The sequence below is a fragment of the Babylonia areolata genome, chromosome 1 (assembly GCF_041734735.1).
Source record: "Babylonia areolata isolate BAREFJ2019XMU chromosome 1, ASM4173473v1, whole genome shotgun sequence".
Taxonomy (NCBI): Eukaryota; Metazoa; Mollusca; class Gastropoda; order Neogastropoda; family Buccinidae; genus Babylonia; species Babylonia areolata.
The window spans coordinates 94,255,971-94,279,198 of record NC_134876.1 but is presented as its reverse complement, the minus strand read 5'-3'; the positions used below and the strand labels follow the sequence as shown (position 1 = coordinate 94,279,198).

Below are 23,228 nucleotides of genomic sequence, written 5' to 3'. Positions count from 1 at the left end.
CAAACAAACAGTATTTGTTGTATCAAACAAAATCAAATAGGAACAAATACAGAGAAATTAGCAAAATGTGAAAAGAAAATTAGGTAACAGCCTGTTTATGTTAGTGAACTTGGTTGGGTGTGAGTGCACTGGTTCCATGCACCAGTATTCGTGTGTATAAAATATGTAGAGAAAGAGAGGGACATCAACAGAATGTGACTGTGAGAATGTGTTTGCAAAAGGACAGACAGACAGAAATGGAAGGGAGCCTAGGGGGCAGAGAAACATGTGCTGCAGATGTATGCTCATAAAACAGTGATTATATAAGGAGGGCGCAGGGGGTGTAGCAATGCACAATGAATGAAAGCATTGTCAAACTTTTTTTTAATCTTTAGTTCAAACAAGATAACATCTTTCAATACCAAAATCTGTTGGATCCTGTCTGAAATACACTTCTTGCATCTTTCCATTTTAGATTTCACACTTTATCCTCTCTCTCAAATAATTTGGTTACTTGCTTATGTCCTCTTTCCTTATTACTGTTTTTTTTTCTGCATCCCCAGTCCCTCTGCTCTGTATATGAGGGAGAGTGGAGAGAGAGAAATAGTGGAGGAAAGACAGAGAGGCAGACACAGACATGGTGGCGAGTAGACTGACAAGGACAGACTGAGATGTCAACAAAAATGTATCACAGAAATATCTATTTTGTACAATTAACATGTCCCCATATTCCTAAACTTCTGAGGTTCAAGCAAAGCTCCCAGCCTCTATCTAAACCTGTAAGAACAATCTTTCAACTGCAGTGCTTTAAATCACTTATTCCATCTACTATGACTTCAATTTATGACATGCAAAACAAGATGCAATAATCTCTAGAGCTACACATGCAAACAATTATAAAAACCAGATCCTTTTGCTTTTGATCACTATATAGTCTTTTAACAGGTTCATAACATGCAAACAAATCAGAACACTAACTTATCAGAACTGTTACCTTCTTCAAGACAGCGTCGTCTGACACATATTTCAACTCATCATCATACTCATAATCGCCTATGCTGTCTTCCACTGAACGCAGGGGCTGCTGAGACAAGTTGAGTGAGTCACGTCCCAGTGTGGAATAGCCATCGCCAAACACACTGTCATTGCGAGACTTGGAAACCTCCTGAGGTGAGGAGGCATACGACGAAGCCAACACAAGAAAACAGAAGAGAAACACAAATAGCAAAAGCAAAACAACAAAACATGAATGTCAACTTAATTAAGAAAAAAATAAACCAAAAAACACAAGAAACAACAATTTTTTTTTCTTGGAACATTTCTGGGCAACCACTTTAAAAAAACACAGACAATCTCACTTGGGAATGTGAACCACAGAGAAATGATTATAACATGAAATATACACGTCAAATGGACTTTATTGTATAATCTGAGTAATTCACCACATGCATTAATTTTATTATCCACAATTTCTGCTCAAAAGCTGTCAAAAGCCGAGGTGAAAGGATTTTTGTGCAAATGCCAAAACGCTTTTTCTGCTCACATGACAAGTTGTAATGTTCATAAGCAAGGTTCAGGGTAACTGGATCTTTGGTAGTGCAAAATATTTTTGAAAGATAAAAAATTTCAACATTTATAGTGATATTCATGCCAAATAATGAGTCAGGAAAAAAGAAATGAGTAACAAATGTTCCAAGAAAAATCAAACAAACATTATAGTGCTATTTTGTTTTCAAACCAGTGAAAAGAATGTAAACCACTGCAACAGAAATATGAATATATATTTTACAACATTCAGTGATGTGTAACACTTAGAAAGATTACCTTTATGAAAAGAGGAAATAAAAAGCATATGACATTAACAAAAATGACAACAACAACAACAAAAACAAGCGAGAGAGAGAAAGAATACATCAAATCATATATAAAAACACAAACTACCAACATATGGGAAAAACTCAACAACAATATTCATTCAAATATGCACAACAAGCAGAAAGAAACGCTAATAACATCTACCAGAGGCACATGAATACAAACGATATAAGAATGTAACCTTGGACAAATTCAGCAAACAGAAATTCAACACAATACCAGTTTGAATAGATGGTAAAATAAGGCATTTCTTTTTTTCAGTTTCATTAAAGAAATAATTTACTAAATGCTTGCTTTACCCATAACTTAAAATATACACATGTTAAGATTGTTAGAAACAATGTGCATTATTTCACAATAACAACTTTACATTGTCTTCACAAGGACATTTTCTGCATTCCCTAAAGTCTGATTATCAACTGCAGGTGTCTTGCATGCAACAGGCTTGCAAACTCTTGTTACTGTTCTGTAAATAAATGAGATGAATATGCAACAACATGCAACAAGAAACAATTAATCTATGTGTCTAACACTAAAATGCTCAGATCTTTTCAGTTTCATGCAGTTTTAATAATACTTTCCCTATCCTCTTTGTCTCTTGAAATACTGGTACATGCTGACTGTTCTCTTGAGGAAAAACAGAGTGGGGAAGAGTAGGACAACTAATGCTGCCATGTTGAAAATAACTTATCCGCCAAGGTGACAGATTATTCAAGTCTTTTCATTCATTCTCCTTCAATCTCAAGTCCACATGTTCATCTCACAATCTGAACTTTAATACAAACACACACATGTTCTCTTGATGAATGGGTTTTATTTCAACAATTCATATTTGCCATGAAATCAGCTTTGTGCATGATACTGCTGTACCGAACTGCAGAATGTTCCTCAGCATGGCTTTATACCCAAAACACTCTTTACTGGATGTCAAGATAATCCTGCCCTGGTGTCCTGACTTTGAATCCCAGGTGCGCCTGATGGGTTAAGGGCAGAGGTTTTTCCAATCTCCCAGATCAAAGTATGGGCAGGCCTGCTAATGCCTGAACCCTCTTTGTGCGTATGCACAGGCAGAGCAGTAAACATAAGAAAGATCTGGTAATCCAGGTCAGTGTTTGTTGGGCTATAGAAACATGAACTAACCCAGCATGCATATCATAAATATTAAGGTAGAAACGGTCATTCATATTAAAGCCCCACCCGTGAATATGAATGAACATGGGAGTTGTAGCCCATCATTAGGAAAAAGAAGGAGATAATCCAGCAATTTTAACTCTATTGCAAAATTACTTTTGAAAATATTCCATACTCAAGCCAAACAGCAAGGGACACAAACTTACAGCTTTTCAGGAAGTGAAACAGTTTATCACAACTGAAATACTGATCTCTGTGTCTGACTGAAAGGAATACACATTGGATGAGCTCGTAACACAATTGTTTTACCTTGTCCTTGGGCGACAGAGTGTCGCCATGGTAATATCTCATTTCTGCTTCATAGTCAGGGCCGCTGTCTAGGTAGGAGGGATAATGCAAGGCCGCTCCAATCTCACTAACTTGGCGGCCATCACGGTGAGAGTGCTCCTGGGAGTCAGTAGCAGGGTACCGATAGACAACATCCTGGCATGATGCCACCACAGCACAGACAGAGAGAGAGAGAAAGCGAAAGAGAGGCGGAGGGTGGAGAAAAAAAAAGGGAGAAAAAAAAACCAAAAAGCGGGTGGAGACAGCAAGAGAGAGAAAGAGAGAGAGCATAAACAAACTGGTGATAAGCAAAAATAAAGGGAAATCAAGCTGTATTGCACTTCAAGGTTCACACACCCGTGCATGAAAATAACATTATTTTTCTGAGATATAAAAAAAGGAAGGAAAAAAACACAAAGAAAAAATCAAATCAAATCAAATCCACAATGTTCCCAGTGAAAAATCTGAGCAACTAAACTCACTGGATGAGATTACAAGCAAAATGTTTATGTTTTACAACAACCAACACAGTGAACAACTAAGTCAGATCAGCTTTATGCATAAACCAAACTAAATGCAGCACAATATGCAAGATCATAATCATATCGTCAATGGGGAAACTGGGAAATGCCACAGTCTCAAAGCCATCTTAAAAAAAAACAAAAAAAAAACATTATGTTCAAAATGAACCAGTGATGCTTCTGTAACTGTTCAACATAAATTTTCAAATAAAACAAGCTAACTTTTAAAAGATAGAAGAAGAAAATTATATTAAAAGAAAAAAAAAACTGAAATGATTATGCGGAATCTGTATGGTATGATTCAGTCATGGATACCGTATGAACTGATTTGGTGATATACCAGTGCTGCTGCATATTTTTATGTATTGTGGGTAATTATTTTCTGTTTTCCTGTTTCATGCCAAATAAAGAACTACTGAAAGTGACAGGCTTATCTTGAACTCATAACTCCAATCTCTTTTCAAAGCCATGTTATCATGCAATGATAATCTTTCAGTCTGAAGACATCTTTTACATTTTATGAAATGGTTATTTCATACAGCTTAGAGGCGACTTGCTTTGGATATGGATTACTGTGTTTTCTTCTTTCTCTGTTTCCATGTCTCTCTCTCTCTATATATATATCATATGTCTTGTAAATTCATGTAAGAGGAATAAGAAATGACAAAAACAATTAATCTGTGCTTCAATGTTATGTCTAAACATTCATTAATCCTGAACAGTGGAAAGTACTTTGGATAATAATCCCTTTAAATGATTGTGGATACACTCAATAACAAAGACAACAGTATTCTGACTGAAATAAATAAAAATAAAAAATCAAAGAAGCCATTCAAGTAGACATATAAAACATTTTATGCAATCATTTATGCCGAAATCATACATCAAAGATGTTTCAATTTTTGGTGTACAGGTCTCAGATCTCAACAAATTCATCTGACAATACATGTTCAGTTCACTTTATGTAGCAATTAAATACAATACAGGCTTTGAGACTGAGCTTCAGTGAATCAAAATAAATCTAAAGCCAAATTACCACACAAAAATTAAGCACAACAATCATCAATGTCTAAAAGTTATGGTTGGTGATTCAGTCCTGTCAACAATACCAAGGGCACACCAAACCACGCTAAACAGGACTTTAAAAAAAAAAAAAAATTTTTAATCCGGTAATTCCCTCCCATGTCCTCTTTCCCATCCTCCACCAAACTGGAATAAAAGCACATTTTAAAAAAGACAAAAAAAAGGGAAAAAACAAAAAAGAACGCCAACAACTAAACAAAACAAAGTGCACACAGTTTAAGCATAAACATTTCTTTTTTTACATTCCCTGCCAGACAAGTGAACAAGAACCAATTATCAGAGTAGGAGCACATACACTAGACAAAACATTGTCTTATTTAGAAAAGAAAGAAGTGTACCTTGTCGAAAGATGTGTCCATAGGGGATGTGCTTCCACCTCGTTCCAAGGAAATACTGTCCTCCCCTGCAGAAACAGATCACACTATGTTGATGATGCCTGCTCTGGACTTTTATTATTGAAGATCTGATTATTACTATGGATATTCTGTTGTCAGCATTCTATCATCTTCAACAGTGTACGGGATTATTTACCCTACTAGACATGACATAATTAGTAAAAGCAACAGAGAAAAGTAAAGAAAGACACTTGGAAGTGAGCAGGAATGGTGAAAGTGATTCAACAGAAAACAAAAACTGTTCCACCAAAAGATGTTATGAAGGACATCTCAAAAAGATAAATCACTATTGGTTACGTATTATATGTGGTAGGGTGAGAAGGGAGAGAGACAGAAAGACAGACAGACTGACAGACAGACACAAAGACCGACAGACTGAAAGAATGACAGAGACAAAAGTGGCAGTTTGCAATCACAAACCAACCAGCAAATCTGTTTTGTTTTATCACCCTTTTTTCCCCAAAATAAATCAATTCTAAAAAATCCTATTTCTTTTTATTGCAAAATAAAAATCTTGACAACTAATAAAGCAGACTGCAAGCAGAAAGCCTGTCCTAAATGTTGTCAGTTCATCTGTTTTTGTCTTGCTGTTTTAAATGACATCTTCTGGACAGAAAATGTCCAACTACCAAACCATCATCTTCACTTGTTCTGCTATGGCAAGATGGTCAGGCAAGCAGATGGCAGAATTTATTCAAAATTAAAAAAAACCTTACTGGGTGGTACATGAAACAACAATAATTTTCAGCCATTAAGAGATCTTCTACCTTTTAACAAGTTATATAGATAATCAAAGATAATAAATCATTTGGAGAAAAAGTGGGTAGAACAGTGAAACGCAAAACTAGAATATTCAGAGAGGAGAATGGAAATGGAGACAGAGAGAAAGGAAAAGGGGAAAGAAGTGAAAGGAGAGACAGACAAACAGATGGAATGGATAGAATGGAGGAGGGACTGGCAAAAAAACACAAGGGAAAGGAGAGGCAAGCAAGAGACAGACATGGAAATGTGATTACAAAACTCACCTGAAGTAATATACATTTAAACGAAAGAACAATGTGACAATGAAACAAGTCTTGCCCCAATACTAACCCCAAGCAAAGCTGTAGCATTTCTCTACAATAAATAAATGAATACATACATAAAAACATGTAACACAGGGTAAACAAAATCAGTCTGTTTCTTACCCTCACACACACACACGCGCACGCACGCACACACACACACACACACACATGTATGAAACTATTCAGTTCAAGTCCAGTCACATACTGGAACACCCTGGAAGGAAAAAAAGGTTTTAATTTTCTTTACCACATAGTCTGAATCCTGTACATTCTAAGCCTTTTCAGTTAAAAGAAAGGTCTGAGCAACAAAGCATTATTGCTTCCATACAACAAAAAAATCTTACTGAAAAAAAAAAAGAAAAAAAAAGAAAAAGAAGCTGGAGCAGGAAAGCATTAGCATTGAAAATATTACATGAGCTGTGGTAATTAACAAACATCTAACCATTTTCACCAGTCTCTCGTATCTAATGAATAAGTCATAACATATATTCAGCCAAACTGATCAAATATCTTGCCATGAACAGTATTTTCAATAATTTTGATGGTCTTATATTTTTCTTTATCTTAACCAACTGAGTGCCTATAAGACTTCAGCTGACCTACAAAAAAAGAAAAAAAAAAAAAAAATGTTGCCATAGTGCCTATAAGATGCCCACTGATGTTCTGCATATGTTCCGATTTTTCCTTCTTTGGAGTTTGGTTCAATTCACATAAACAAACTCTGAACAGTTAGTTTGATGTGTGTGGGTGATGAAAATACTATTTAAATGAACATGCATCAGGTAGAAGACCCCTTTCTTCTTGATAATGGTTTGCTAACTGGACCACATGGAACGTGCATGGAAAGAGAGTTGCATCATATACAAAAAAAAAGTAATTGAAAACTGTGTCCAGTAAAGGAGGTGGTCACAGTCAGCAGATTTACACAATTCTGAAAGCTGTGCTTGTGATTATGGACAGCTATAGCAATGGAGAAGGATCTCTTTTGTCTGATGATTGGTTTGCACACGAAGGTGACTGACAACCCATTTGATGGTAATTCAGTCCAATCAGACAGCTTTTTTTTGAACAATTGGCTATGACTGACAGAATATGTGCAGCGAGCGTTGGAAAAAGGGGAGGAGAGGGAGAGGAATGATGTAATACGATAGGTTGAATTCAGGGTATGAAGTGGACGCAGCAGATGAACGCCAGAGTACTAACATTTGAATGCAGACTGCAGGAAATTGACAACTGCCAATGTTCCACAATATTCAAGAAACGCTGGGTTGAATCTGTACTGGACATGAAATACATGCTTTTTGTTTTTAACATTTTTTTTCACTGAATCAGATGGTGACTTGTTTGAAGAGGTGGCAAGCCAGATGGACAGCAGACACTTTAATCGGCCCATGTGCATTTTGAAGGGAGTGACTGTCATCAAAGAACTTCACCCTCTAACTTGCGAAAGCTCTTAGTTTGCCAGCTCAGTTTCTGAGACTGTGATTGACCTTTTATATTGACTATACCCAATTTTGTCATTGTTGGGACAGTGATTTACTTACATGTCTACACAAGCTGTGATTTGTTTTTTTATAAACTTATAGCCTGTATTTCTTTTATAGGTATAATATGACAATAGGCATGCTATTTCTAGCTGTATTTTGTTTTTCTTTATGGATGTCATTATGTAGAGGTGGAAATAGACTTTTTTGTTGTACAGAAATTATCATCTTGACATTAAATGCCTGAACAGTTATCTACAATCAACCTAACTGGGAAAAAAAGCCCAGATGCAGAATCTACATTCATTTTCCTTCACAAAAATGTTCACTTTCTTTCATAATTTTTTTTTTGTTGTTGTTGTAATTTATTAACCCTGAATCCTTTAAATTCCCTGGCAAGGGGAGAGCACCTTTTTATTTTTTTATTTTTTACAAAATTCTCTGGCACTCAACTGGTTAAACTAACCCCACATCTCCACACACATTCAGTCTTCTCTCTCTCTCTCTTGTTTTTTTTTCCCCAGAGGGCTGGGCTTAAAATAGTAGTAATGCTTATTCCACTACCCTCTTGAAATAAAGTTTGTTATGTTTCCTTTCATTTCTCTCTCTCTCTCTCTCTAACATACACACACACACACACAAACACATCTTAACAATAGCTTCATCCACTCATTCGAGAAAAAAAGAAGGAAAATACACATGAGAATTGCCATGCAAATAAAAGCTAATGTGAGTTAGTATGACAGGCATGATCCTTTAATTCTGTGCACTGATAGTATGTTTAAAAGTTTAAAATGTTAAGCATCTGTGCATTTGTATACACATCACTTCTCTTACGTGCCTCTCTCAAATGTACTGATGAGGGGTGTGAAAAATATTAAACTTTTTAAAATGGTTTACATGTGTTTACATGACAATGATCTTTGTAAAGATTACCATAACATAATAATCCCCCCCCCCCCCTTTTAAAAACAAAAACAACTTTCAAATGTGTGTTATACCCACCCTTGAAGGAGGTAGGAGCAGGAATTGGGGTGTGGGGGTGGATATGAAATCCATTTATCTGATCAAAATTCTACAGTGGATCTGAATTCACCAAATGGCTGTAAAACGTTATGGGACCTTTAACCTTTTTTAATCAGAATTCTCTCTCTCTCTCTCTCTCTCTCTCTCTCACACACACACACACCCTGTAAGAGTCCGTTTCAGTCCAACGCAAGTGTAAGGGCTGGCACATGAGTACCCATATTCAAAGTTGGTGAGCTAAATATCCAAGCTCCACAACACCACTGTTGTCCAAATGCTAATGTTTGCTGTGCTGATTTAACATCACTGTGTTTACTTTGTTTTTCATCAGATGGCAAAGTGTCAGTCCTTGTCCTATCCCCAGCTCCCCACTTGAGGCTCCTTCCTGGTGGTGCAGTGACCTAGTTTCCCCCCCCCCCCCCCCATACCCCCTCTCTCTCTTTTTGTGCTGATAGGTCTACCTCACCACTTGGAATTCAATGTTTACACATTCTGTCAATGACAGATTAGTATAGAGTGGCCTGTTTAACACTTCTGTGGGTATTCTAAGACAGAGAAAGAGGCAACCGAATTCTGTCCATCAGACATAAAAATCATACATTATCCATTAGGAATGAGAAAAGTGAACTGGACTGTGCATTTTTTGTTTTTCATTTTGTATCTTGTGTATGAACATAACAGCTGTAATACTGCAATGTAATTAATCAAGCTGGAACCTTAATTGTCTTCTACTGCAAAGCTGCCACAAGGCTCCCTGACCCCAGTTAGGTTCTCAAACCCAGTCAGATTCTGTGCACTTTCATACGGATATAAAATAATGATGTGAGAAGAAACTCTTCACAGTTTTCAACGTAAGTAGACAGATATTCACCTTCTGCACAACCAGATATGATGGTAATTAAATAATTCATAAAATAATAATAATAAATAAATAAATAAGTATAGGGGAGAACATAATCAAGTAAATGAAGAGCCCTATATCTTTCGGACAGATCTAAGGACTGATTACCACTATACATCCATATAACGGCAATGAGAAAATACCAGAAATGCCAGCAGTGTGTGTGCATGTGTTTGGGTTGTGGCTTTTTGGAGAAAAAATAAGAAAAACAAAATCACAATATACTAAAATACGCAACTTATACTGGGGAAAAATAGTTATAAAGCATTTGCATAGCCATGGTTCAAAAAGTAAGTTAGAGAAAAGGTGATCTGTGGAATAAACACTAATCGACCAAAATAATGCTAATTTCAAAATGGGTCTGTACTATTATTCATGTAGCTAAAAACCGTTCAAGAAATATGCAATAAGTCTTGCTGTGTGCTTGATACATACAAACATACATACATACATACTCATACATTATCTTTTAATGGGTAGATCAAAATGTGTGTGAACATGCAGACACATATATAAAAACACAGACACAAACATTACAATGATGTTACCCCAGATAAAAAAAAAAAGTGCATCTGTCAGCAGGCTATATAGTTCCATGTGGCAGGTGTATGAGGAAGACTTGGTCAAACTGGAAAGTTGATAATCACCAGTAAAGACGTTACCAATCAGAACAACTGCACTTACTGTATTACAGGCATGTTAAACAAGCAAATCAACAGGCTGAGGAGCAAAATGTTTTTGCTGAGCCAGTGAAGCCTTAATAAGCAATCAATGCTTAATAAAACCATTGCCACACCTTTAAGAATACACAATCAAACAAATAAAGAAGCAATTAAACCAAAGGAAAGAAGGAAAGGAAGTAAAGATTAATCCCCCAGCTCCAACACATACAAACACATATCACCTATATGATACTGCTAACTGGCGCTTGTAATTGCAAGCAGGAAAAAAAAAAGAAGAAAAAAAAAATGCAGATGAACTTACACCAGTTGTCAGTTGAACAGAAAAGCAGAGAAAGTGAGGGGGTGGGGCATGGGGGCTGGGGGCGAGGAAAGAGAGAGGGACCGAGGGACAGAACAGGAGAGAGAGAAAAGACAAAGACAGAAAGAGAGAACAAAACCCCAAATCAATCCACTAGTCTTTGGCTGCCATGTCAGAACTGTGCATCGGAAGGCAGCATGCTACGAGGAACTTTCAACTAACCAAATAAACTCAAGCGTGGCTAGGAAAAATCAAGAAAAAACATGACCAAGCCACACACCGGAATGCCTAATCCCCGACCTGCCCTAAAACAGATGCTTCTACACATATACACAGCAACTGAGGGCAGGCTGAAGAGGTGTGTCAGCAGCAAAAAATGGTCAAAAGAACCAATACACAGAATGCACTACAGCATTGGGGTACTGGAGGGCTGACTCTTTTACTCACTCTTACTAGGCATCAACGAGGAAGAGGTTTCTGATGAGAGAGAACACACAAACACGTTATACGTTCTACAACAACACATACATACCACTGTCCATAAATTCCACACAACACATACGTACACATATCATGTGTTCTACAACATGAATACATTGTTCAGAAAAGGAACATCAAAGCATCACAAAATACTGGTGATGTCAACAACAGAAAAACAACAGTTTGCATGTTGCACATTGACAGTAAAATGATCATCAGTAATATACTTTTTCACTGGACAAATCTGAAGAGAAAAAAACGTGCTGTCAAAAAGGATGTATTAATGTGATGAATTATTTCATACAAGTTTCAGACTAAAAAAAAAAGAACGTTTTTTTTTTAATCAATGCCTGACACATACAGATTCTTTCTTTTTTTCTTTTTTTTTTTTTTAACTGATGAAAAACTGTGAATACATTCTTTCTAACGCATACATATATACCAAAATAAAAATGTATCTTGATGGTCTAACAATGTTTACATGCTACACTTCTCTGACTTTTCTACTGTGACAATGCATGTCAACTGAATGTTTTCTACTTCATCTGTGGATATCTATTTCACAACTCTTGCCTTACCTTATCATATCTCTTTTGTATGATAAGGACAGACAGAACATTGAGCTAAACGACTGGCTGCTACAACAGACAAACACAGAAAGGCTGTTATGATTCAAGGCCTGTGACTGATGAACCCACACTGGGCAATGCTTGCCTGCTTGCTGCTCTGTATGTTAGTCACTTCATGACACACTATACCCGCCGCTCTCCTGGAATGACTGTTAGGGGCACACTAAGTTAACCTCAACATTAAATTTTCTGTTTACATCGGAAATTCAAAACCTTAATAACTGACTTTAAATTCTGAAAATTCTTTTGTTTCTCCTTGTCTCTTGCAAATTATTTCAGTTTGTTTGTTTGTTTTTTTATGCATTGTCATATCTTAAAAAGAAAATTTCCTTATTTGAAAAAAAAAAGAAAAGAAAAACATTCCCACTGTCAATTCATAAATAAAAGCACTATCACATAATTCTACACAAATATAATAAAGACAATACATTCAAGCACAACACATTTTATACTACAGAAAAGGTGCATATTGAAGAGATTCTAAACAAAGTCAAATGAATAATAACATTAGGAAAAAGGTATTTTGGGTCAGATGCATTTTCTTTTGAAAAAAGACAAATACACTCAGTAATCTACTGCTTATGAAATTTCACTACATTGCTCATCTTTAAAACATAGTAAGTCTAAGTCTAAAAATAATAGAAATGTTGTAACAAACATCACTAACTAGAATTGCACAATAGTGCTGGGATGAAATGCAAGTGGAGCATCTCTTCTTGCAGGTAACCACACTCACACATTACTGCAGCATTCCCCCCTGCCCTGTACACCAATTTAAAGCAGCAGTACTTATTGGGCTCTGGATCTTTGAAGTATTTCATCAAAACTGTTTTATCCATTTAAAAAAACAAAAGAACAAAACATTCATATGATGTATAACTATGCCCATGCACATTCACTACTGCACAGACACAGAAGCATGCACACATACACAAACACACACATACTACACATGTAAGTATACATGCAAACATGCATGTGTGTATGTATGCACACACACACAAGCATGCAAACACACATTCATGCACACATACACATACTTTGTCTTCCTTTCCAAAGAAGACAAATAAATTCTTAATCAAAACCAAAGTTTTAAATAAAAACCAATTTTTAAATTCCAGGAACAACAAAGAGAAAACAAAAGTGCAAAATGTTAGTCTGTCAATAAAATGCTCGCATGCATAGAAAACACAACACTCATGGTATTCAGTTATAAATGTTGTTCATGCAAAAGTGCCACAATGATATACCATCAAAAAATAGGAAGTGCTTAGTTTTCTTCTGAGTGCCACAGTGACATTACAATATCTTATATCCTCAGTTGTTGTTTCTTTAATGGACATCAGACTTGCTAAATATGAACAGAAATTTATGAAAACTTCCAGAACTGTCCAACCTAGCACTGAACATTTTCAACAGAGATGAAAAAGCACATTCTTACAATTATTTGTAACAAACATAAGGTACATATGGTGAGGGTGCAAAGCAGGTAGTAGTAATTGATAAGTTATAGAACTCCTGGATGTTCTTTGCCCACTGTATATTTAAATCAGACAAAATAAAAAAATTAAAAAGAAACATCTGGAAATTCTTCAAACCAACACTTAAGTCAATAAAAGAAAGAAATAAATATGTTTGTAAGCAATCTTTTGAGAAACGTTATAATCTCTTTATTTTCACTGTCATAAAGTCAGAGAAATGGATGTAAATAAAACAGCAAATGACTGATCTGGGACTACAAGTATCTGTAATGTACAAAAAACAGTACCAATATTTTGTTTTTCAACTCCACCACCTATTGTGGCCATAGAATCTATAACCAGCAAACATAAAAAAAATTATGGATTCTTCAAGTGAGAAGCTGAAGCAGACATATGCGAACAGAAGTGATGCTCATGCAAATGTTATCACATTTGGACTTCCACATGCAAGCATAAAAAACAGATTTTTTCAAAAACTGAAATAAAAAAATAGAAAGGAGGAAAATAAAACACTCCACTCTCAGAGATGCCAACCCCTGTCAAGTGCTTGTAGGAACAATCCGGAAATTTGGTAGGAACATTTTGAACTGGGTAGGAACACTCAGACTCTGAGCCACATCAGCAAACATACATTTTATCTTCTGTTCCCGCCGCTGCTTCTTTACAACTGACACATCTGTGGCATTGTGTTGCTTCCCTGGTCTTTGTTCGTCTTGTTTTTCATAATCGAATTCCATGGCTGACTTTTCTGTTTTGAGCTGCTTCTTCCTTCCTTGCACTCCATAGCTTACTCCACCTGGCACAGACACTGTTTGACTGAAATGCAACTTGATTTAACCATGTTCTCTCTTGTTCGGGCAAATGATTAAGCTGATTGGTCCACTCAATGCTGTTTCAATGTAAGCATGCACTGGATCAGCTGAGCATCATCGTATGAAACCAAGGTAAGTAGTGACAACCCTGGCTGTGTGATCGATAGGTCTAGAGCATCTGGGTAATGTTATGACAGGAAAGGATGTGACCATGCTATGTTGTCGAAAATGAACTCCGAACAGTTTTGACATTGGCGATATGTCGGAACAAACTGCGATTGAACATAACAAAATACGACAAAATCATAACAGGTGGCATCTCTGCACTCTTTCCAAAACAAAAACAAAAACTGATCTTCAGACCAAATTAAAAAAAAAAAAAAAAATCAAATCCAAAAGTGTCTTCCCTTTACAAATCATACGCTAAACCGCACACACAACGGTGAATCTAAATGAAGCGATAAGAACGGGAAGTGCTGAACCAAAATACAAAACAAAAATGGAACAGCCATCACAGGAATGCCACCAAGATGCAGTGATCACATCATCTATCAACAGTTACCAAGGAAGGGGAACTGGATCAGCTAAAAATGCAATACATCCACGAAAAAAAAAAAAAAAAGAAAAAAAGGGGGAAAAAAAGCCAACAACAAAAAAACCACGACACCAACATTCTCCAAGGATGCACCGGGGAAAAATGCGGGCACGACGATCCAACTTACTTGTGTGCATCTGCATTTTGGCGCCCTCATAATAGGGCAAGTACACATGTTGTTCGGAGAGTGGTTTACCAAAGAGAGGGGACTGTGGAAGGAAGTCATCCGCTGCAGGCCAGCCGGCAAAACACATCAAGCAGCACATTAGCTGGTGCACAGTGACATGGAATGAACGCAATGCAAGGCTCACCTCGACTCCTCAATTTGCTAGACACCGTCCATCTCTTCCATCAACACACAACAACAAAAGGCTGAAATGATCATAACACACACACACAAAAGGCACAGTGATGGAAACTGGGAAATAAATAAAAAGGAAAGCATAAAATTTCCGATTCAGGAAAATGTTTTATAACTGAAAACTGGATGATAGGGAGAAATATGAAGAGGAAATCCCTTTTTCAGTTTATAAATGAAAAGTACTGGGCCTAAACCTTATCTTATGGAAAAGAAAGAAAAATTATTGATGGAATGATTTCATAGGCTAGATATAAAGTATCTGCAGTGCCTCCTAAACAATCATAATGTTTCCATTGTACTCAACAGTCACAAATAACAGAGTCTGCTCAATAACATAAGAAGTTGGTAAGAAATGGCCTAGAGGTAACGCGTCCACCTAGGAAGCGAGAGAATCTGAGCGCGCTGGTTTGAATCACGGCTCAGCCGCTGATATTTTCTCCCCCTCCACTAGACCTTGAGTGGTGGTCTGGACACTAGTCATTCGGATGAGATGATAAACTGAGGTCCCATGTGCAGCATGCACTTTGTGCACGTAAAAGAACCCACGGCAACAAATGGGTTGTTCCTGGCAAAATTCTGTAGACAAATCCACTTTGACAGGAAAAACAAACAAAACTGCATGCAGGAAACAATACAAAATAATGGGTGGCACTGTTGTGTAGCAACATGCTCCACCTGGGGAGAGCAGCCCTAATTTCACAAAGAGAAATCTGTTGTGATAAAAAGAGAAATACAGACAAACTGATCTCTTCCTGTTACACATAGATGACTCTTTGAGAACATGATACTTTTGAAATCCTGAAACAAGCAGATCATCTTTTCTCTCTGTGTGTGTGTGTGTGTGTGTGTGTGTGTGTGTGTGTGTGTGTGTGTGAGTATTTGTGTGTATGGGAGGGGGGTATGAGCATGCGTGTGTACAGGTGTGTGTAGAGGTGTGTGTGTGCATGTGTGCGTGTGCGCACTTGTGAGCCAAACACCTTTTTTAAGAGTGTATATTTGTGTGCAAGAGGTAAGAGAAAGGGGGGCAGAGGAAGAGAGAGAGGTAAAAACTATTTGTGCACAAGTGAGTTAAAGTTTCCAATCACAATGTGTATGAAACAATTTTGTTTATTTGTATCTGAACTGTCAAGTTTTTTTGTTTTTGTTTTTTTTGCCCTATCTCAGAATCCTTTCCTTCTGTAATATCTTTCACCTGCCACACAGTACAAAACTTATGTTGCCAATTTTGAAGACTTTTAGTGGTGAAATATTCCTTCAGCACATTCGTAAAATCCAACATGGAACACACGCCACAGACTCCAAGACAAGAGACACTCCATCCACATGTTACTAGAACTATAGGGCAGAATGGTTCGTCTGGTGACAAACATAAAAAAAAGAAAAAAAAGAAGAAAGGTCTGTAGAAGGATAAGAGGATCTATCTACCTCATGCCATCTCCCTAGAACCATAGGTCTCTGAAGAAAGAGAAACAGCTGACCAACACTTTCTTCTTTCTTGACATACTTTTTGTCTGTTTACTTCACCAATTAATTTCAGTTTCCAAACGTGTGTGCCACTGAAAAGAAAATATGCAAATGCAATACACAAGTCTGTTTAATACAACTGTACACAAGTCTGTTTAATACAACTGTACACAAGTCTGTTTAATACAACTGTACACAAGTCTGTTTAATACAACTGTCTGTGTACTGGTTTTCTGCACATGATAATAAAGATGGGTGGCTAAACAGTGCTCCTGAAAACCTTCTACAGAATGTGTCTGTGAGGCATTTAGAAAAATTGGTTTCCCTCTGAAACAGTTATGTATAACACTCCCTCTCTCAGTGCACTTAATGATTACTTAAATCCCTCCCTGACATCACTTTTTGTTTGGCTTTCAACAGAACTGTTACACAGTGACTTTAAACAGGCACTGACACCTTTAAGTCGGGGAGGAAGGAGAGAAAAGACAAAAAAAGGGATAGAAACAATTTCTGGCCTACAAGGTTAAAATGGCACATAAAAAAAAACACAAAAAACAACTTTCTCCTAGGAAAGAATAAACCACACACTGATCACAAGCATCCAAGTAGACATTTTATCATTGACTGTACATGTTTAACAGATTTTGAAAAGTCTGCATTAGATTTTCACACGTATACCCCTCCACTCCTTTTCCCATACCTCCCCATTTCCCCTCCTTACTAATTTGGCAACCATATTCCATTTTACTTCAGTGCAGTCTGGGTATTTCTGTTACTCAATAACCCACTGAATTTCCAACATGTAGTTTTAACTCCTGTGAACATTTATCCAAAAAGGGGGGCGGGGACAAAACAAAGTCAGCAACAAATGTTGACCTGGGAGATCATAGACTTCTTCACCTTTCACCCAAGTGATACGAACACAACTAAAAATCTCTTGATGGAACATTTACAAACATGCTCCTTTGCAACAGTGCCTGTCAATCCCTGCTAATAAGCAAATCAAGATTTCCCTTTTCAAAACTGAAATCAGTCATTAATACTTCTCATTCATCATGTAACAGCATACTAGAATTAACAAAAGTGAACAAAACTGTGCAAAGGATTAGTTGTTATATAAAACCTCTACAGAATATTGTGAAGTTATCACATTAAGACATTTGCTATTGTCTTTAAATCTTTTTTTTATTTTTTTAACTTTAACCACACTAAGATATGGTAAAACAAAATTTCACAGAACTGAATCGGACTTCAACAAGAGAAAATGTACAACTTGTAGACCAAAAATGAAGGAATAATTTAAAAGAAAAAGAAAAAATAGGGACTGGAGTACCTCACTGTATTTCATCAACAGCCTTTATATAATAATAACAGGTTAAAGATCTGTGAAATATAATGGCTGTGATGTGATGAGTTGCTGCATTTTGTTTTTGTTCATTTAAATATATATTTACACAGTGTCTTGTTAAGTGAATTCTGATTAAATTCATGACCGCTTAACTTGTTTACTACAAACAGAAAGAAAAGTGCGTAAGTTAATTTATTATGCAAAAAAAAAAAGTCTTGCAATCCAAACTGGTGCTGAGAAGGATGTACACAATTTTTATAAGGTCAGCATTCACAGAAAAGAATCATATACGTATGTAGATTTCTTTTTAACAGTAGTTTAAAAACACAAATAACCATGGAAGTGTGTACAAAGTGCTGGACTATACACAAAACACACGGCAGACACCGGTCATGCGGAGAAGGCTCCATCACTACCAAACGTCCAGAGCTTCAACACGCACGCAGTGTCCCCCCCCCAAGTGTGACATGCACCAGTGAGCACCACCACGCCCCACCACAAACAGGTTACTACAGGCGCTGCACCACTGCACAACGCACCATGCTACACCATGGCCTGCGTTACCTTGCAGCTCAGGATGCGGGTGTCTCCAACTGGAGAACACATTGTCGCTCCGAGAGCGTTGAAAGGATCCTTGAGTGCCTACAATGTCACAAAACTCTCTATACCTTCTGCTGTAACAGATCAGGAGGGTGCAGTGACAAGGGAATAGAAGAGCAAAGCCAAAAAATAGAGAAGAAAGGGGATTTGAGGTGGGGTATAAGACAGAAGAAAAAAAAAATCAAATCCAAAAATGAGGTGGGTGAATGGGTTCATACACACACACGCACACACTCAAGCACACTTACTTTGAAAATTTCTCTATAAAACCGCATAAGATGCACCCAACCATTTCCAAAGGCATAATTTTCCAACACCATCACACTGACCTGTCACCAGCTTATAACAAGTTAAGGAAATATGGGCCATACCTCTGTGTGGTGGATACACAGAGAAAAGCCCATGACCCTTACACGCAGAAAGTATATCAAGTGGCACATACATCATCTACATGACATACTAATGCCCTCATCCTGTGAAGAGATCTAGCCTGTTCTAGCACCAACAGAATTATTTGTATGCATGAGTTCATGGTTATAATTGCACATGCACCTGCCCACACACACATAAAACAAAAACTGTCACTTCTGCTGGATGACTTTCACTTACTTACAGGTTCCAGGTAGTCCCCTGTATGTCAGTACATGTACTTACCCCACACTCACCACCTTACATTCATGATTACAGCCTTTCAGACAAGCATGCAAAGAATGCTCTGGAGTAGATGTCAAAGACCAAAACAGACAAACCTGGATAAAGACACAGATGGCACTGTGAAATACAGGAAGCCGGTTTTGCATATGTACCAACTGAGTCAATCTCAAACTGTTTTGCTTCAGCTCATCATGTGAATCAGTGTAACTGATGCTTTTACATACATGCTTCTGTGGCATGTTAACTCATCAAATTTGTATCAATGATCCTCTCTTTTTTAACAAAATCCTCTGTCAGAAGAAGAGTCACACCAGCATCATACCTTTGAATTCCTATCACAACCGATCTCCAGCCTCAAGCATTTTTTTTCATGTGTGTTTCTCTATCTATTGCTCCTAAAATTTCCTGACATTATATAGCTATTTTTACATTCCTTCTTAACTACCATTTTCCTACCTTATTATTCAGGTCTTGTTTTTCAAATCTTTCAGACCATCTCAACATTCATCAATCTTGTAGGCCTCTTCCAATATTTGACTCTCTATCTCTGTAAGTTTCTCTGTGACCAAGATAAGGTAATCTCACTGAAGGGAAAGAAATCTTTGAGAACTGGTCCAACAGTCTGAAACTGCCAGGACTGAAATCCAGTTAGTATCAACAATTTCCAATTATGCAAAAACACTGTGCATTGACAAACAGGGGACAAAAATCAAGACAATATATAAATGTTATTGGGGTAACCCTTGCACCAAAAATGAATATATGCAAAAGGAACTCCTGTTGATACAAACAACTCAATTACAAAGACAAAACAATTAGCTGATACAAAATATGTTTGAAGATATGAAAAGCAAAAAGTAACAAAAAGGCCCTCTGGGTATGGGATCTCCACTCCCTGATCTAAAGACCCCCAAGCCCAAGGGCACTTGTGTGGCATTACCTTGCAGAACACCTCCGAATGTTAGCAGCGAGAAATGGTCGCTACGGTAAGAGCCCACATAGGAGCTCCCTTGAAAGACCCATACAATCATATCAACATTGCTGATTGGAACTTAACATGAGATTCATCATTGTTACTAAATGCTAAAACAAACTTTTTCTTTTGATTGGAACAAAAAATAATTAGGGTTTTACCTGCAAAGTATTAGAAACACAATTATAAAGAAAAAAGAAAGAAAGCTAAAAAACAAACCACAAAAAACACACAAAACAATGACAAAACAAAAGAAACAACAAAAAAAGAGAACCGATAAATTACAAATTAATGAGCAAACATAAATATGAAATGACTCACATCCAAAATGATTTATTCTGCAGTGTGCAATCTATTTATTAAAAAACAACAACCTGACCTCTGTTAAATTTTATTTTTACTCAAACTGAACTGTCACTGTCACAGCCATAGATTTCAAAGACTTCACATTTTAGATCTTGTGGTAGGAAACTGACCAGAACCAATTCTTTTCAGGTTCAGATGTTAAATTCTGTAGTCTGAAGTGGACTGATGCTAAGTTACCTACTGAGAATGATAATCACAGGCAAATGAACAGCTAAAAGCTTGCTAACAATAATCATTGCACATAATTACCAAGAACTAATTTGATAGTTTCAGGATTTGTTGGTGGTATTTTTGATTGTGTACTATTTAAGATTGTGTACTATAACTTGTGTGTGTGCGTGCACATGTGCTTGTGTGAATTGTGTTGGGGGTGGGGGTGGGGGGTGGATGAATAGTTTTCAATGATGTTTGGTATCTTGTGTTCAATTTTTCCTTTTTGATATTTACATGTGTGTTCTATTTGTAATCGCCCAGGGCTTATTTTCAAGATTAGGCGTAAATGTTCATAATAATAATAATAAACAGAGTAAATAATGAACACAATAAATGGATCTAAACTGTCACCATGCCTTCTCTTCTAAAATCTTTTGGATGAAATATCATCAGCTTCTTTTCCACGCATGGAAACTTTGAAATTCCAAACCAGTTTAAAGTGGGCTCTCCTTTCTTCATAAATTCAGCAATCAACTACAGAGATCATTAGCATCTACTTAATCATTCCAATAACTCTTAACATAAATCAAACAAACAAAACAAAACAACAACAAACAAAAAGAAAAAAAGTATCCACTTATCTAAAAAAAATTACTGCAAGACATCAATCAATGAAAATGGGAATAAAAAGAAAAGAAATGGAAGGTAAACATAACACAGCAATGATCAAGAAACATGCACAACCACTATCCAAACCCAAATGAATACAGAAACCGTAACCCCCCCCCCCCTGCCCACCCCACCCACCACCCCCACTCCACCCCACACCTCGTCACAGCAAAGAAACGCTTCTCACCTCCTTCGTCCTCTGAGTCGGAGATGAAGGTTTCCTGCATGGTTTCCGGGGAGACAACCTTGTACTTGTCCTCGGAGGTGGGCATGGTGTCCTGCACCTCGGTGACGGGTTTCAGGATGTCCACCACGGAGATGTAGCCCAGCTTCTGGGCAATGGCCAGTGGGGTCTGCCCATTCTGTGGGGTCAGGCAGATGACACAGACACATGTACATTGTCAGGCTGTGCCAGTCTGGTCCTCCCCACCCTCCCCACCAAAGAGTGGAAAGCAAACAAAACATACCAAACTGCATACACATTGAAATAAAACAAATGTAATTCTGTTGGGTCTGGCAGTGAACACAGACATATACATTATCAGGTTGTATGAGTCCACTTCTCTACAAAGTCCCCAACCACACCCCCCAAGACAAGGAAAAAAACCCAAAAATACCAACTACACACAAACACACCCAAATAACTGCACTATAAGAAATAATCTTGAACATTTTTTCCATCAGTTTTATTTCTTTTATATATCAAGGGGAATGGGAGATAAAAATATATTTATTCAAAATATACCAAGGCAAAAATAAATTTTAAAAAGACAGAACAAGCACCAATGCCATGCAGGCATATACAGGTACTCAGTAACAGATTCAGATACTGACAAAACAGAACGCATGCTGGATGTTGCTACACAACTTAGCAAGACAGCTTGTATCTCATCATCCTACCAAACAACAAACAGCCACACACACACAGAACACGCATATACACACACAGCACACAAACACAAATGCACCTCCATACACACACTCACAAAGAGCACACACACATACTCAAACAAACATGCACAAATACAATCACCCACCCACAAATTGCACATACTGCCACACACGCCCCCCTTCCCCGACCCCACACACAACCACCCAGAACACTAACGTTGGCGATGGTGTTGGGAGAAGCACCGTTCTTCAGCAGGAGGTTGACCACATGGACGTGCCCCTGCTGGGCCGCCTGGTGCAGGGGGGTGTAGCCCATCTTGGTGGTGGCGCTCACTGACGCCCCTTGGTCCAGCAGGAACCGAACCATGTTGATTTGGCCAAAGTGGCATGCCGTGTGCAGAGGGGTGTAACCAGCCTGAAACGTCACACAAACATCAGTGGCTGAATGGCTTGGGCTTCTGTCACTGAAACTGTGTTTTTTGTGTATAAAGCATTTTAACTGTCACTGGCTGTTTGTAACCAGGTACAGCCAGCCTGAACCATGACACACAGAAAAACAACAAAAAACACAGGTCAAAGGCTGAAGAACTTAGGCTTTTATCACTGAAATTCTATGTGGTGTACATTGTGTACTTAAGTGCTTCAACTTCCAAAGGCAGTGTGTATATATATACATATATATGTAACACTGGGCAACAGGAAAACATGAACTCTATTAACAATCAAAATGAAGTTAGTCAAATCTATTCTTCTCAGATTTTACCCATCACTCAACACCAAGAAAAAAAGCCCCACCAGCTAAAAGGCTTCATCCTTTTTTTAAACCTCCAACAGATTAAAAAGACTAAAAATGATCCAAGAGACTCACAATGTCTTTGTTTCCATGAAAATTGTAAGGGGAAAAAAAAAAAAAAACGTTTTGCAGAAAAACACCTTGTGTTGGTTGTCATTTTATAAAATTTTGTTTATCACCTCATCACCA

The 23,228-nt window shown here is 37.4% G+C and overlaps 1 protein-coding gene across 44 annotated transcripts in view; it reads right to left on the bottom strand.

Annotated features, from left to right (window-relative positions):
- Positions 1-23,228, bottom strand: part of LOC143289416 (uncharacterized) — a 198,891-nt gene that overhangs the window by 116,776 nt on the left and 58,887 nt on the right. For 17 of the 44 annotated variants that reach the window (XM_076598412.1, XM_076598382.1, XM_076598395.1 and 14 more), the window contains 8 exons: positions 22,464-22,661; positions 21,543-21,717; positions 18,505-18,582; positions 14,895-14,996; positions 11,218-11,247; positions 5,255-5,319; positions 3,295-3,468; positions 974-1,144 (listed from right to left, as the gene is read on the bottom strand). In XM_076598412.1, coding sequence (XP_076454527.1) covers positions 974-1,144; positions 3,295-3,468; positions 5,255-5,319; positions 11,218-11,247; positions 14,895-14,996; positions 18,505-18,582; positions 21,543-21,717; positions 22,464-22,661 — 993 coding nt within the window. Of the gene's footprint in view, positions 1-973; positions 1,145-3,294; positions 3,469-5,254; positions 5,320-11,217; positions 11,248-14,894; positions 14,997-18,504; positions 18,583-20,134; positions 20,204-21,542; positions 21,718-22,463; positions 22,662-23,228 lie in introns of all 44 variants that reach the window. The other 27 variants (XM_076598433.1, XM_076598707.1, XM_076598441.1 and 24 more) reach the window with 26 other exon arrangements.